The 15,375-nt window shown below is 39.9% G+C and overlaps 1 protein-coding gene across 4 annotated transcripts in view; it reads left to right on the forward strand.

Moving 5' to 3' along the window:
* The window catches only part of LOC147062145 (cilia- and flagella-associated protein 47-like), a 33,257-nt gene that overhangs the window by 7,328 nt on the left and 10,554 nt on the right, over positions 1-15,375 (forward strand). For 2 of the 4 annotated variants that reach the window (XM_085915469.1, XM_085915492.1), the window contains 31 exons: positions 483-613; positions 958-1,080; positions 1,153-1,284; positions 1,358-1,435; positions 1,863-2,010; positions 2,095-2,177; positions 2,642-2,822; positions 2,895-2,980; positions 3,713-3,929; positions 4,009-4,213; positions 4,925-5,036; positions 5,122-5,222; positions 5,974-6,074; positions 6,193-6,306; positions 6,391-6,610; positions 6,688-6,759; positions 6,874-7,011; positions 7,516-7,597; positions 7,730-7,825; positions 8,568-8,754; positions 8,862-8,959; positions 9,084-9,200; positions 9,838-9,972; positions 11,023-11,135; positions 11,554-11,704; positions 12,826-12,914; positions 12,995-13,081; positions 13,166-13,415; positions 13,894-13,999; positions 14,751-14,980; positions 15,124-15,259. In XM_085915469.1, coding sequence (XP_085771595.1) covers positions 483-613; positions 958-1,080; positions 1,153-1,284; positions 1,358-1,435; positions 1,863-2,010; positions 2,095-2,177; positions 2,642-2,822; positions 2,895-2,980; positions 3,713-3,929; positions 4,009-4,213; positions 4,925-5,036; positions 5,122-5,222; positions 5,974-6,074; positions 6,193-6,306; positions 6,391-6,610; positions 6,688-6,759; positions 6,874-7,011; positions 7,516-7,597; positions 7,730-7,825; positions 8,568-8,754; positions 8,862-8,959; positions 9,084-9,200; positions 9,838-9,972; positions 11,023-11,135; positions 11,554-11,704; positions 12,826-12,914; positions 12,995-13,081; positions 13,166-13,415; positions 13,894-13,999; positions 14,751-14,980; positions 15,124-15,259 — 4,119 coding nt within the window. The remainder of the gene's footprint in view (positions 1-482; positions 614-957; positions 1,081-1,152; positions 1,285-1,357; positions 1,436-1,862; positions 2,011-2,094; positions 2,178-2,641; positions 2,823-2,894; positions 2,981-3,712; positions 3,930-4,008; positions 4,214-4,924; positions 5,037-5,121; positions 5,223-5,973; positions 6,075-6,192; positions 6,307-6,390; positions 6,611-6,687; positions 6,760-6,873; positions 7,012-7,515; positions 7,598-7,729; positions 7,826-8,567; positions 8,755-8,861; positions 8,960-9,083; positions 9,201-9,837; positions 9,973-11,022; positions 11,136-11,553; positions 11,705-12,825; positions 12,915-12,994; positions 13,082-13,165; positions 13,416-13,893; positions 14,000-14,750; positions 14,981-15,123; positions 15,260-15,375) is intronic. The other 2 variants (XM_085915474.1, XM_085915484.1) reach the window with 2 other exon arrangements.

The following is a 15,375-nucleotide window of genomic DNA, read 5'->3' on the forward strand; positions in this document are numbered from 1 at the left end:
TCTATTTCGCGGAAATTCCCATTTCGCGGGTGGGTCTGGAACGTAACCCCCGCGAAGTAGGAGGGATTACTGTAACACATAAGAGGATAAAATCTGATTGGACAAAAATAAAATCCAATATTCACTTTTACTATATGTATATTGGTCTAAACACAGTTCAAATTTTTATGTTGCAGAAAAAACAGACCAAGATACCCCCCCCACCCCCACCACCAACCTTACCTATAACAACTCAAATGTAAGCAAATATGAAATAAATTAGACTGATGAGGCAGTGTAGTTGCGCAGCCTCTTATATCTGGGCATTTGGTTGCGTTCAGAAAGAACAAGTCAGATTGCAGCTCAAGTTACACGGGAGTCACCTAGTGTTAAAGATTTTTCTAACCCTGACTGTTCCCTACTGCAATTGGTTGTGTGCACTTTTTTGCAATAGGTTTACATTGGTTTAAATAGATTGGGTCCAATGTGTTCCTCTCCCCCAGGTACAGTGGAGCCCTATAAAGAAATGGATTGTGAGGTGGTGTGGCATGCCTCGTTCTCATCACCTCTAGAAGGCGACTTTGACCTCTATTGCACCGATGGCAACATACAGCGGCTACACTGCATTGCCAAGGTGCCAATGAAAACTGTCCTCATGACTGTAGTTGTGGTGTCTTAGCCATCTTGCTCGCATTTTGGAATTACTGAATGCTTAAATGCTCCAACATCTATTTCTTGAAGAAAATAATTAGATTCTTATTATTCACAGGATTTTACAGTAATCATGAGATACAAACGGTTGAATTCTTTACATTGAATTTAATTATGTTGCTACTCCATGTTTTTATAAATACAATATGTGACATCATCCAGATTGGGATGCCACGTTTTTTCAAATGAAAAAAAAAAAAACAATGTTCAATGACAAAAACAATGCAGAGTTGGCAGGGCTCTCTTTCACTGTTTGTGTGCTTTCAGATTGGCTCCACTTGCCTCCGAGTAGCAGAGAACAGGTTGTTGTTTGAGTCTGTGCCTCTCAACATGCCCTCAGTTAGAACGATGATCTTACACAATAATGGCCACAACCATGCCTATTATCGAGTAAGGCCGGTGTCATAGGTCTCGGCTCAAGTTCTCATCCACATTCAGACAGTAAAAATCTGTCTGCTATAGGTGCTTGATGTGTGCCCTGTGCCGTGCTTGGTGGTCATCCCGTGCGAGGGAGTGGTGCCCAGCCGAGGGAAGGCTGTCCTAAAGATCCACTTTCACCCTGACTCCGTCATCAGATTCGATACCAGAGTTTCTGTAAGAAATGTCCGAGTAGTAACTGAGAGAAAACGGATCTTTTGCTTAAAGTAAATAAGTGTGCTTATTACAGATCGCTGTGAAGAACATGAAGTCCATTGAGGTGCGAGTGGGTGGGTCTGTGGAGCCTCCTAATGTTGATATCAGTGTGGTGAGTGTGTTGACTAGTGAAAAGAAGATCATAATTTTACCACTCTTTGTTTTGTTTTTCTTGAAAATCTGGTTGGGCTTCTCGTGATGTGTTCTAGTTTTTCGAGTCTTTGGGTTGTACGTCAGATAAAACCAGAGGCGAGTATTGTTTTGGTCAAGCAGTGCCTAAACATTTTCCTATGAGGACTTAAGATATAAAACAACTACGCAAGGACTATGTCACATAACATTCTTCACTCTGAATTGAAAAAAATAATCCATTATGTAGTAGCACAGGGATGGGACACTGGTGACCACAGTATTTCTTCTTTCTGGGCATTAAAGCCTTGCTCATTAATAGATTAATAGTGCCATTGACTTGCATGGTATGGTGCTCCTATATGTCTTGAATAATGTGTCCTCTGGTTGACTCACTACTTTCTATCTAGTCCCTCTTCCATTTCTACGGTGTCCATACTGGTTCTGAGAGAGCGGTACCTTTTGAAGTGATCAATCACTCAGCAGCTGCAGCTCGGCTCACCTTCAACCTGTCACAACATCCAGACTTCTCTCTGCAGGTTCCTCAGCCTGCTTCACGTATGCAAGCAGCCACACTTAATCATGATATCATTTCTGTAACTACATTTTTTTTTTAATTCAATCTTTTATTTCAATATTTAGAAGAGAATTATTCAGTTGTGAGGGCACTGGAGGCACGGGGACACCAGACAGTCAAGTGCTATCTTGTCTTCTCCCCAACCCAGGTAAGAAGCTCACAAATTGTGGAGCACAGTGGTGCCTTGAGATATAAGGGACTAGACTAGTGGTGGCAGTGAACTCAACCAGGTTCATAACAAGCAGCGATTTGGCAGAGAATTAGCGCCTCTTTTGTGCAGATATGATTGTAGTATCTTTAAAATTTTGGCCTTTGTTCAAATATCCAGGACGTTTTTTTTTAAAGGTGTACCACATGACTGGGCAAGTAGTCACAAGGTAGCCCAAATCTCCTGGCTTGCTCCATACATAGCAGTTGTCCCGTAATATTAATCAAACACTAACTTTTGACATTACAAAAAAAATTGTGATACGTACGGGCGATTCAAATGATGAACGTGGTTATGCAAAAAATTCAACATGCATCCTATCTTAAGGCGCCACTGTATACCGTATATTATATTTAAACAGGAAGACGTTGAATAAACAACTGTAATTAAATGTCTGTTTGCAGTCAGCTGACTATGACTTTAAACTGCCGTTGATGGTTAACGGAATGAGATGGCCTGTTCCTTCTCCACTACCTTCCCCGAGATCCGGTTCGCCCCACTTTTCATCTGACAGCAAGTCTGTTATGAAAGTGATTCCCTGGTCTATCAACATGGCAATGCAACAACCACGCATACAAGCCACAGGTGGGCTCTTTCATGCAGTGATGATGATGCCTTCACATGCAATCACCTAATGAAGAGCCTTTCTTAAAACAGTTTTGTGTGCTCCAATCGAAATGTCTCCGTCGAGTCTACAGTTCAATGTGGAAGCTTTTACACAACCTTCACAGTCCTATATAAAGGTATTTTTTTTTCCAACTATTTTCATTGCTTTCAAGAAGATAGCATTTTCATTTCCAATCATACCTCAGGGGGCATTCAAATGTTGAAGATGATTTTGTAAAAGAAAATAATGCAGAATCTGCTAATCCAAATTTGGATTGTTTGGTTCTGCATTCTTGAGTACCATTTGCAGCTTTGTTGTATCCATCAATAGATGTCACGGCTGTACATGAAACCTTATGTAACACTGGACATCAAAAGACTCAGTAGCTCATTCAACTAAGCCTTCACCCTAAATGTGTGAAGGACAGATCTCATCTCTCTCTTGGTGTCAGACACTACAACCAACACTGCTCTCATTAGCTTATACATACGACATTATTTATGAAATGGAGGATGGGATCACCCCCCCCCCCCCCCCCAAAATTATTAAAAAATATATCACCCACCACGGCTGAACTGCAGGTATGCAGGAGTTGACTGTATTTTATTTTCATTGCTTACAATGCTGACTAATTTTGTTCCTGTTCACATTCACTTTTGTGTTTGCGGTGCTGTATCGTTCATCACTCAGAGACGCCTGTAGTTATCAACGAATGAAAGACAAGTACACAACTGTTGCTTATTCTACTCATTGTCCATGACATGGTGTTGGAAACATATGCTTCTATTCTGTACTTATTTTTACATGGGTTATTACGCTTCTGCATTATCATGACTTTCTTATTTCTCCCTTTTTTTTTTTGTATCAGACAGTAGAGCTCAAAGCAGCATGCGAGCAGAGCGTCTATTGGCGCAGCACCCGAAAGGAAAGCGTGCGCTGGCGGTTCAAGCGTAGCAACACAACACCGCCAGAGGGTAGAGGAGAGGGCGAGCTACATTTGTCTGTGTCTCCATCATCTGGTTGTCTGGGGCCTGGTCAGTCCATCTGCTTGGCAATCGGGATCACGCCACAGGCATTCAGAACATGTGAGAAATAGCAGGAACCGCACATTCATCTCTAACGGTCATCCTGTTCTCAATTTTGATTCATTTCTCGTCCCGGTAGACACGGTGACCAGACTTTCCCTCTCACTTTACCTGGGAGAGAAAGAAGGGGGCAAGATGGGGCATCCATACAAAAAACTTCCTATCACTGTGATCCACCAAGTTCCCAGTATAACCATCACCCCCGCTTATTTGTTCCTGACCCCAGTACCCTTGGAAAGTAGCATATCAGCCAAACTTACCCTGCTTGCTTCAGAATACATCAGGTGGGTTCACAATTTGAGATATAACATGTACAGAGGTAGATGAACACTTTTTTTTTTAATTTCTAAATTGTTACATACACCTACAGTGTATATGTAAAAACTAAAATAGACCCACCCCAGTTCAATTGCCAGGTTTTTGTGATATCAAGAATGGCACATGGATAAATATTTTCAAAGTGGCTTAGGTAAAATAAAGAAATAATTTGGTTGCCTCATAGAACTGAGCTGTGGCTCATCTGAATTAATTATTCACATTCTAAATCATGTTAAATGAAAGTCATTTCATACCTGCCACCGTTTTAAGTCGGTTGAACATAGGCACAGATGGCACACGGAAGGGGGGGGGCAACGTCTGGACAGGCTTGGAGCCTGCATAGCGTATGTTGTCAAGTCAAATTTATTTATATAGACAATTTATACTGACAATTATTATGGACATCCCCTGATCTTAACTCCCAGGAGGGCAAGGAAAAACTCACAGACTCCATGTTCCTGCGCTCATTTTCTAGCGAAAGTTTGGGAATTTGTAACTGTAACGGAATTTCAATCAACCCTCTCCCCCCCAAAGCAGGAACCATTCTTTATACTTTGCTTAAGCAAACGGAGCAAATGGATAAAAACTTTATTTTGACATGTTCAGTGCAACGTTACTTTCCACTAACGCAGACTTTCAACATGTTTTGCTTCCAACATGTTTTATTTTCTCTGCAGTGGAACCACTTTAACAGCTGAGATAGATGAGGTGGATCTGGAGGACGGAACTAAGGTACAGCCATTCTGTATCTCCTTCCCAGAAGGTAACATCATCCCCCTCCAAGACCAGGTAGGGTTTGGACTGATCATAAAGTGGATTTACACTATTTTGCTTGCACTCTTGAAATAATCAACCTGTCACTCATCCAAACCAGGCAGCCAGTCCAAACTCACTGACCTGCCGAGTGTCTTTTTTTTCTACGGTGACTCTGTCCATTCGCACAAGCATTACCTTCACTGACCACCTAAACAACAGGTAACTACATCCTGGTACGGTATCTTGCAAAAGTGAAAATACCTTTCACAATTTTGTAAATATAATTTTACATCGGACATTATTGAAAACAATTACACATTACATGAGGAAGGAAGGAAGGAAGGAAGGAAGGAAAGAAAGAAAGAAAGAAAGAAAGAAAGAAAGAAAGAAAGAAAGAAAGAAAGAAGGAAGGAAGGAAGGAAGGAAGGAAGGAAGGAAGGAAGGAAGGAAGGAAGGAAGGAAGGAAGGAAGGAAGGAAGGAAGGAAGGAAGGAAGGAAGGAAGGAAGGAAGGAAGGAAGGAAGGAAGGAAGGAAGGAAGGAAGGAAGGAAGGAAGGAATTGTGTGGCTCCCCTTTTCCACCATGTTGTCCCATAAAAAGATGATAAAATATTTTCAAAAATGCGGGATGTGCTCATGTGAGATACCGTTAGTATCAATTCAAGGTCAGAGTTATTATGGTTATTATACAAATAACTCCATACAGCCGATAAATTACCATAACCGTATCCAAAATAACTCTGACCATGACCAATATAGATTGGTGATTGGAATTTGGTAAATTCAAATAAACACAATTTGTTAACTTTCATCAAGTATTTGCAAATATAGGAGAGACCACAATTTATCACAGCAACATCAAAAATGATATTTTCTTGAATCCAAGTTGCAGTGAAATGATTTTGGAGCTGTTATTTTGTGGTCAATTGACAATGCATTTGTCTTTGTTTGAATTTAATGTGTCTGTTGCAGATTCAAGGTCGGGTTATGTGCCACAAGTGACAACTGTTTGTTGACTGTGTGGCCCCAAATGGCTTTTCAACGCTCAAGGCAACAAATAGTTCTCAGGGCTGGTACTGTATCACAGACACACAAATACAAACGCACACATTCACGTTTACGAGTGGGTGCCGCATGCGTCTTCTCAGGCAAGCGATTCACTTTTTCTCTATTTGGGTTCTTGTCATTTAGGGGCGGCAGTTTTTGAAACCATCACACATCACACACCCAGTCCTAGATCTGACCCAATGTCATCGTCCTCCTTGTTTGACCCCATCAGCTCAATATCCAAAACCTCATCATCAGGTTATAAAAAGCCCCTGGTTCATTGATAAATGTAATGTTGTGGTATTGTTGATTGTCCAACTCTGTTCAAATATTCTTGTTTAGACTCCTTTGAACAAAGCGACAGTGGGAGTCAGAGCAGCAGCCAAAGTTTACCAAACACAGAGACCCCGCAGACCGACATCGGTGTGCCACTGTTCCCTGCTGCAACATCAACGGACCGCCAATATTTCCAGGATGTTTTACGAGCATTGGAGAGGTGGTTTAGCTTCTTTGGCTGGGTGACTGGGCCACACCCCATCACCATACCAGTCACACTCAGAAGGTTTGTTAGATTCAGTCATACGTGCTTTATTTTGTATCGTTGTGTTTGTCAGTTAAATACCTTGTTTGCTTCTTTAGAATTGTGTCAGAAGATGAAGTCAATAATCCTGATGGCCATATACAGGGAGTCAGCCAAAAAAAAGACCCCAGGTATGATACCTTGGCACGGATCATAAAAAAGCATCTTATGCTTGGTTGTGGATTTAAAACTTGGATGTTTTGTAATATATATATCTATATATCTATATTTATTTAATTGTCTAGGTCTGCAGTGGAGATGATTCATCATCTGGCAGGCAGACAGATTCCCAACATTTCTCACTGTCAGACATTTTCCACAGATTTGCACCAGCGCACTCTGCAGCTGCTCCAACAACATGAGGCCATTTTTGCTTTTCTCAGGTAAGCTCATGTTGCAACACTAGTTCAATTAACATCCCTGATGCGCATCTTCACACAAGTTGGGGGTAAAACTTAACTTGGGGGTTGTAGAAGCAAGGTATTCACAATTCACTTGAAAGAAAATCATTTGCTGCCAGATTGATTCAGGGGATCGCGATGGTTGATGGAATCATGCTACAGCAACTCCAATCAGACAAACTATATTTTGCCCCATTAAATAGGAGAATGTGCTTGTGATTTTTTTTACTAGCTTTATTTCATTCAATTCAGCCAATGACGTCATCAACAGGCGCTGGCCCCTAAGCGGATCAGACAGCCCGAGTGCATGTGGTACATACAACAGACAGTATTAGGGTTCATCTTAACCGTTACTCGAGATAGTTTGGTTCAGTGGACTCTACATTTTGTCTTTGTTCCAAAACTAAAATGCAACATAAATGATTTTTAGGTGAAGTGATTTGTTTTAGAAGCTTTTTTGGCTATAATTTCTAATTCTGTGCTCAGAGTACAAGGAGCTTGTTTGAGTCACATCCAAGCTGAATACCTACTGGATGTGCTGGAGTTCAAACACTGGTGCACCTTACAGGTATATTGTACACACCCTCACTCAACAATTGGCTTCAACAGTATAAGAATAAAAAAATGAACCAAAACAAATCATTAAAATCCCCTAATTAATAAATTATTCATACATATAATCTATGCGTGCGTGTTTTAGTCTGAGAAGAAACAGCCAGGTGTGGACTACAACAGTGTTGACTATGAGTCTCTGAGCAAACGATGCTGGACCGATTTTCTCCTGCAAATATACAAGGTGGAAATGTCTTTCATTTGCTTTCCATTTTGTTGCATTGTCAAATATTTCCAATTGTAACATTTCTGTAACATTTAGTATTTTATAATCCAAATTCATATGGATTATGGATTTAAACTAGGGTCCGACCGATTAAATCAGCCAATTGTGGACTTTCAAAGATTAGCCAAACTATTCGGCCAAATGATCGATGTTTGCTGATTATTCTTACTGTTGTGTGTTAATTAATAAATTAATGTGTTCATTGTGACACACATTCAACTACTGGTAACACATACGACAAAGATTAATGTCCTAATAACTAATGGCAAAAATCAATGTTTTTATCGACGCCAATTGAAATGCATTGAGGGAAAAAAATGCATTATGTAGTTTTGAAATGATTCAGATGATTAAGTAATTCTGTCATTTTTTTCTGCTATCGGCATCAGCCTAAAAACAATTCATTGATCGGACCCTAAAATAAACATTTGAGATTTTGTTTTTATCTGGACATTATATTCTTGCTCCTGTCTGTTTAAATCACTACTATAGTACATCTCAGACACATTTTAGGATTACTTTTAAGGGAATTTATTTTGGGAGTTCATTCCGCCATATTAAGTCACATTAAAGGAGGCTCTTTAAGATGACGAGCATTGTCAACATGAGGACTGTAAACTGTAAGCTGTATCATAGTTTTATGGTACACAAGTTACTCAAAGCAGTGATTACAGTTTTGTCCATGAACCATGTCACCCAGGTCTTGGTGTTGTGCCGTGTGTCAGAATGCCGTTCCAACCTAACTAATGAGCAATATCAGGAAGATGAAGGCGGAATCCTCAGCATCCACTCACTGCCCAGTAACCTCTACTCTCGCCACGAGCTCCTGCTTCTCTCTTGGCTTAATTCAAACTATCGTCACATGAGGGACATAGTGTGGACTTCAGGTAGTACGAGCATTTCTAATCTTGCTCATTAAACCACGTCCTCGTGGATTGATGGCATTTTTTCCCCAGATGTGTTTTATTGATTGGTGAGTTCCTTTCGATGTCAGGTACTGTCCCGCCAGTACGCTGGATTGTCAATTTTGACTTGGACTTAATGGACGGACTGGTGCTTGCTGCGTTGCTGGCTGCTTATTGCCCATACCTGGTCAGTAAGTGTTGGTGTACATTTTTTCCAAGGCGAGAATGCCGTCATGAACAAATTTATCAGAGGTTTATGGTACAGCTGCCCCCAAATTAAAAGCACAGTAATTTTTTCTTGATGTATTGAGGTCTCCAGCCACTTTCAGAGGATGTACATCACAAATCCCAGCATGGAGCAGATTCTTCACAACAACATCATTATTGTCCAGGCCTTAACCATGCTTTCTCTTAACATGGATCTGCAGGTACAATTCTGTAACCATGGCAATTTTGCTTTCATGCCTTTAATTATTGCTTGATAACAAGGAATGTCAGCTTGATGATATGTGATTATCTAGATAGCATAACCTGAGCTAAAACAATTTATCATGCACCATCATATTTTCTGATTTTACATGTTTGATCATTTCCCCACTCTTGTGTAATTCTGCTGATAGGCAAATTAATGTATGTTCCACCAATAACACATTTTGAAGACTGGATGTATAAAGTCTACACGCAGCTGTTCAAATGCCAAGTGTTGTGATATTAAAAATAAACCAAGATCAATCAATTCAGTATTAATTTGACATGTGCAAATAAATTGGGAAAAAAGACAAATTTCTCTCATGCAATTGGGAGATAGTAGTTGTCTTAAATTCTTATTGGGCTTCTGTCATAGTACAGAAATCAGCTTGGATTACAGTTTTATTTTTACTTCCCCTCTCTAAAAGCTTTATTTCCAATGAGTTGTATATCTTATGGGCCATATCAATGATTTTGAAAGCATTTATTCTTATTTTTTTACGTCCCACAAACCTGGCGTTTGAAGAGGTGTATGCAGAATGTTGATATCCTTTGCAGCCCAAGTATAATATGGTATGAGTGACTTTGTGCATGCAGCCCACAGACTTGTCAGATCCCAACCCGGTGCAAATGTTGATGCTGTGTGTACATTTGTATGAGAGGCTGCCTCAGTACCTGCCTGTAAACACCATTACTCTCTCTGGAAAACTGCACAGAACTTTGAGCAAGCAGGTAACACATATCAATATTGTACAGTAGCCGCCTACTATTATTGCGCAATAATGCAAATGGATTGCTTGACGCTACAAAAGTGTAGCTTCTATGGAACATAAACATCAGGGATAGAAACTGATCTACACGCTTAGGAGGAAAACGAAGAAGAAACTCCAGATGGAATATAAAGCATGGTCAAGTTACAGTTATGATGAACCTGTGAAGTTTTGGCTAAAAAAATTGAGAAATAAAAGATATGTATAAATTAGTTTCCATTTCCTGGAACTAAGCTCCAGGGCTTGAATCTTGAAAAAAAATTATATTCATTTCCAATAATTACAGCAAATATCCAGAGCAAATCTTTGGTCCACTGGACAAATTAAGAAAACTAAATACTGTGCATATTATGAAAATATTTTCTCTTTCTTTATTGAAGCAGAAACTCATCATAGATTTTACAACATTTTACAACCAATACATTTTCAGAATGAGAAAAAATGTATCTACTAGAACACACCAAAGATTTGGATGTTGATGTTTTAATGCTCGGTAAATTCGTGTGAGTGACATGGATGGATGGATGGATGGATGGATGGATGGATGGATGGATGGATGGATGGATGGATGGATGGATGGATGGATGGATGGCAAGAAAGCAAGAAAGAAAGCAAGAAAGAAAGCAAGAAAGCAAGAAAGAAAGCAAGAAAGCAAGAAAGAAAGCAAGAAAGCAAGAAAGAAAGAAAGAAAGAAAGAAAGAAAGAAAGAAAGAAAGAAAGAAAGAAAGAAAGAAAGAAAGAAAGAAAGTCAATACTCATTTCTCAACCGTCACAGAATAATAGAACTGTCTGGGCACATAATGAAACAAACGAGGATGGAAATTTAAACATTTACCGATATAGACTGAACAGGATTCCAAATATAAATATACTTAACAAAATCGAGGTTGTCTCTGGAATATTGCTTCATTAGTAAATAAGTGGCGAGTTGAAGTTTATTTTCAATCTTGTTTTTCTTTTCTCTTGCAGCATTATACAGACTGCTTGAATGCGTCTCGTTTGTGTATTACAGGTGCATTTGAAAAACCCATCCACTTCACCGGTCAAATACCGAACCATCATTCTCGGACAAGATGCCAGCCTGTTCTCCGTGCCCGATGGCTCTGCTGTCACCATTCCTCCAAAGTAAACGAGAACTCAATATAGCACAAACCAATGATTGGTATTGATCTGACATATTTTCCCATGTCTAACTTTAAATTGCAAACTTCATTTTAAGAATGGGAAAAAAAATGCCATTCAGATTGTGTGTGATATCCCAATAACAGTCGTGGAAATTATTAGGCATCTTCTGATTTTGTTTGTTTCCCTAAATAGTCGATGCAATTTAAAAAATAACACTTCTCAATGGCAAACGTTTAAACAGAGATGGCTTCATGTGTCCTTAAATGTATTTTTAATTTAAAAAAATGTCAGATCAGAATTTTGAGATATTTTCATTTTATATTTGACCTATAAAAGCTTGTGGATTTAATATTTAAGGACAAAATCATTCCTTTAAAGCAGAGGGTGTGTTATCTAAGACTGTCTGTTGTTTTGACAGCGCCAGCACTGATTTGACAGTGCAGTACTCCTGTTCATTCCTGCAGCCTAAGGAAGCTGTCCTACTGCTCATCTCTACTTCAACGTCTGGTCTGCATGGCGTCACTTTGACCTTCAAAATCAACACATGTGTTTGTCAGATCACACCCACCGTGAGTCTCTCCATCTGTGTTAGTGTTATTATACTGGATCTTATCAATACATTGAATAATCAGTATTTCTCAAATTGGGATCCCCAGAACCGTAGCTTGGGGGTTACGTATATGGTGACCAGTGCACCAATAAAACAAATGCTAAACCAATCACTCCTCCCTAAATTAGCTTTTGATCAACAACTCTGGACATAATTGCGACATGTATATATAAAAGACATCGCTGCTTGAATAATGTTTTTAAAGAGAAGGTCAATCCCCTTTGTAATATGTTCTGTGCAGCTCAACTAGTCAAAACGCATTTGTTCTGATTGCGAATCCACCTATTGTTATCCATCTCAGGGGCCAGCCATTTTGCCATTTGCTGTTGACTGTGTAATGTGACAATTGGCAGGTTTCAGGTTCCAACAAATCACAGCATTACCTAATTGGTTGTGACCTAAGACTTGGCAAGTGTCATGTCAAATCAAGTGGCAAAATGGCTACCCCCTGAGGTGGATAAGAAACGATCACTTTTGCTGTTTAACTCATATTCTACAAAAACAATATCAATCAGAAGGAATTTAAATTAGTGGGGGCACATACAACTTATTGTAAAGAAAATTTTGGTTGTGACTTCCTCTTTAAGAACATATGGATATATGCATGTGTATGTATATTTTTAAAGAATAGTCAGTGTTTTGTCCAAAATATACTGTGTAATATAATGGGAATAACATTGAATGTCAAGTCAAGTTTATTTGTATAGCCCTAAATCACAAGCAGTCTCAAAGGGCTTCACATAGACAATCAATTGACATCAATGTGTTTTTCTTCCCCTGTCAAATCTTAAAATATGACATCTTGATCTCTGATAAACAACTTTAAAAGGATCACGATTTGTCCCAACAAAATACATCCTTTTTTTAATCTTCATAACACTTGTTGGATGCAAACAACTTGAGAACCAGTGCTCTATTCAGACTATCTTTTTGAGGATATCTGGTGGATGAAAAGAGATGTATTCAGAATTCACTTGATAACAACACATTCATATTGTGCCTTTCGTGGTATTTATCAAATATTTAACACAGTACAAGAGATCACTGCGACTTACTTGAAGTATCCATCTCTCTTCTCAGGAAAGTGTCAAGTGCAAGACTCCATGCTATCTGCTAAAAGTGATTAAACTTCCAATAATAAACACATTTAATATGGAAACTCAATTCAAGTAAGTGACTTGGTTTGAGGATGCCATCTGGACAAATCTCTGCTAATTGTTGACATAATTGAGACTGTCTGCTTATTTAGGGTGATGCTGGTAGAGTCGACAGTCAACCCGTTGGAATCAGAAAAGGAAACTACAAGTCTCATACAGCAGGCATCCTTCAAAGTCAAGTAACGCCAGCCCAGCATTCGTGCACACGTGTGCTTCTGTCTTCTGTACGGATGAAACCCACTTTCCCTTTGACTTTGTTTCAGGAATGAGAAGAAGCTTTCAAAGAGGAGCTGTCATGAAGACATGGCAGGAAAGGGCTTAGATCGCAGTTTACCGGTGCACAATTGTGTGATGCAAGTTTGTGTGTCTTCTGCAGACGGTGATGGCAGCGAGTTCATCAGCACAGTGAGCAGTGTTAGTCTGAAGCCCGAGCAGTCTGACATACTCAACCTCCACTTCCTTCCCTTCTCTCCAGGAGCCAAGTATTGCGTTGTGTTGCTTATTTGTCCTCAGGTCAGAGTTGTATGCATTTGTGTGTCTGTCTATATCGACCCGGGGCTCCTATTTAAACAAAACTAGACTGACAAATAGGCATTTTACTGTTTATTCTTACCACTGTTGTGCATAAAGAAAAACATTGGATTTGAGTAATTTAAAAAAAATATAATTGCCATCATGGTTGTTCAATAAAATCCAAATGATTACAGAGGCTAATACAATTGTTGATAATTAAAACTATGGGGAAAAAAAAGAGTGCTTATTAACGTATGTCACTGTATGCAAATGAGTTCAATCCCCGCAAGGCATTAGACGTGGAAAATAATTGTCTTAATGAGATCTCAAAGCTCTGTTAAACTCTCTTATGGAATAAAATCGATCCCAAGTAGGAGGGATATGAACGTGCATTTCCACTGATTGACCTCCCAGAAAATTCATACTGTCATGTGCAGACAGGAAAATGTATTTACAACAAGTGCATGTGTTTCTCCAGGTCGGTGATATGGTCTACCTGGTGAAGGCAACTGCAGAATTGCCTCTACCTTCTCCTCTCAGAGTTAGGAACAGTTCAAACATATTCACCATCCCTGGGAACTGCGGTAAGTGACCGACAACTTCTGGCAAGCCAAATGAGAAGCCTCAAGGAGAACCTTTATGCTTGTGTGTACATTTTTGAAATGCAGGCTTCCTGTTTCTTTTTTTTTTTGGTGTGTGTATGGTGACAATGCAACATTATGCAGAATGGGCAGATCACATTACACCCACATAATCTAGAAAAGTCGCAATTTGTCTTAAGACTGAGTACATCTGGCCTAAACACTACAAATATCAGATACTCTTTCAATAATAATCCGAGCTGCATCATCCTATTTTTGCGCCCGGTGCAAGTCTAGCGCAAACAGCAGTCTAACTGCGCATGGGTGGAGTTTTCTTTCTTTGGTATTTTCATAGACAACCCCGGTAGAAAGGGACATTTGCGCCGCTGTGGGAGTGAACACAGCCAACTTGGTTCCTAAACAATTGAAGCGACTTCTCTCATTCCTTTTCAATTCAGCGCAGGTGAGGCGCGCGGTCCACATTGCAGAAACATAACGGACTCGCCATAAAGTACTACAAGATCTCCACTTACAAGTGGAAAGTCAGCATGGTGTATACCCAACCACAGCAAAGTAGACTTGCCCTGACACAAAAATCAAGATGCGCCAGTTTTTACGCAGTGTGGACGTTGGCCTATCTATGAAAATAGAGCCCAATTTGTTTGTTGCAGTGAAGTACCTCTGCACTGTATCATACTGAGAGCTGTTCTATTCGTACAGTCAGAAAATCTCATCAGTGTATTTCCCTCACCAGTGGGCTCGAGTGGCTTTGTGTCAGCGCTGCGCCTGCGCTGCACTGTCGGAAAGACGTGCGAGGAGCACATCCGCCTACCCCTGATCAATTCGTCCTGGGAAAACGCCCTATCCATGTGGGCGCAACACAAAATGACTGCCATTGAACTCCAGAGACGAATGCTGACTTTCACTTTGCATAGCAGCAGTGTGAGGGCAAGCATGGCAGCATGCGTGCTTTCTAAAAAACAGGTACACACATATTCTATTCACCCTTGAGCAGTGGAGACTTTTAAATCCGGCCAATCAAATTGCAATTATAGAAACAATTACTAAACTAAACACAATGCAAAAGGCCACTTGCCTGATTGACCTCATGTCTTCCCTTCCGACAGAGTCAAATGAAAGACGTTGATTACAAAAGCGGGGTAGTGTACAGCGTGGAGGCTTCATTGCCTCGATACTTTACTGTACCCAGTAGTGTTACGATGCCCATAAAGAAAGAGACCAACATATGGAGGAATCCTACAGGTACACACATGGCACATATGAATTGTACTGTGAACTTTGTTATAGCTAACGATACTATTCAGTTGTTATTTTACACAACTTTCCCTTCAGTTGAACGATGTATGTTTGTCCATCTA

The sequence above is a fragment of the Syngnathus leptorhynchus genome, chromosome 1, assembly GCF_054491065.1.
Source record: "Syngnathus leptorhynchus isolate UIUO chromosome 1, UIUO_Slep, whole genome shotgun sequence".
Lineage (NCBI taxonomy): Eukaryota > Metazoa > Chordata > Actinopteri > Syngnathiformes > Syngnathidae > Syngnathus > Syngnathus leptorhynchus.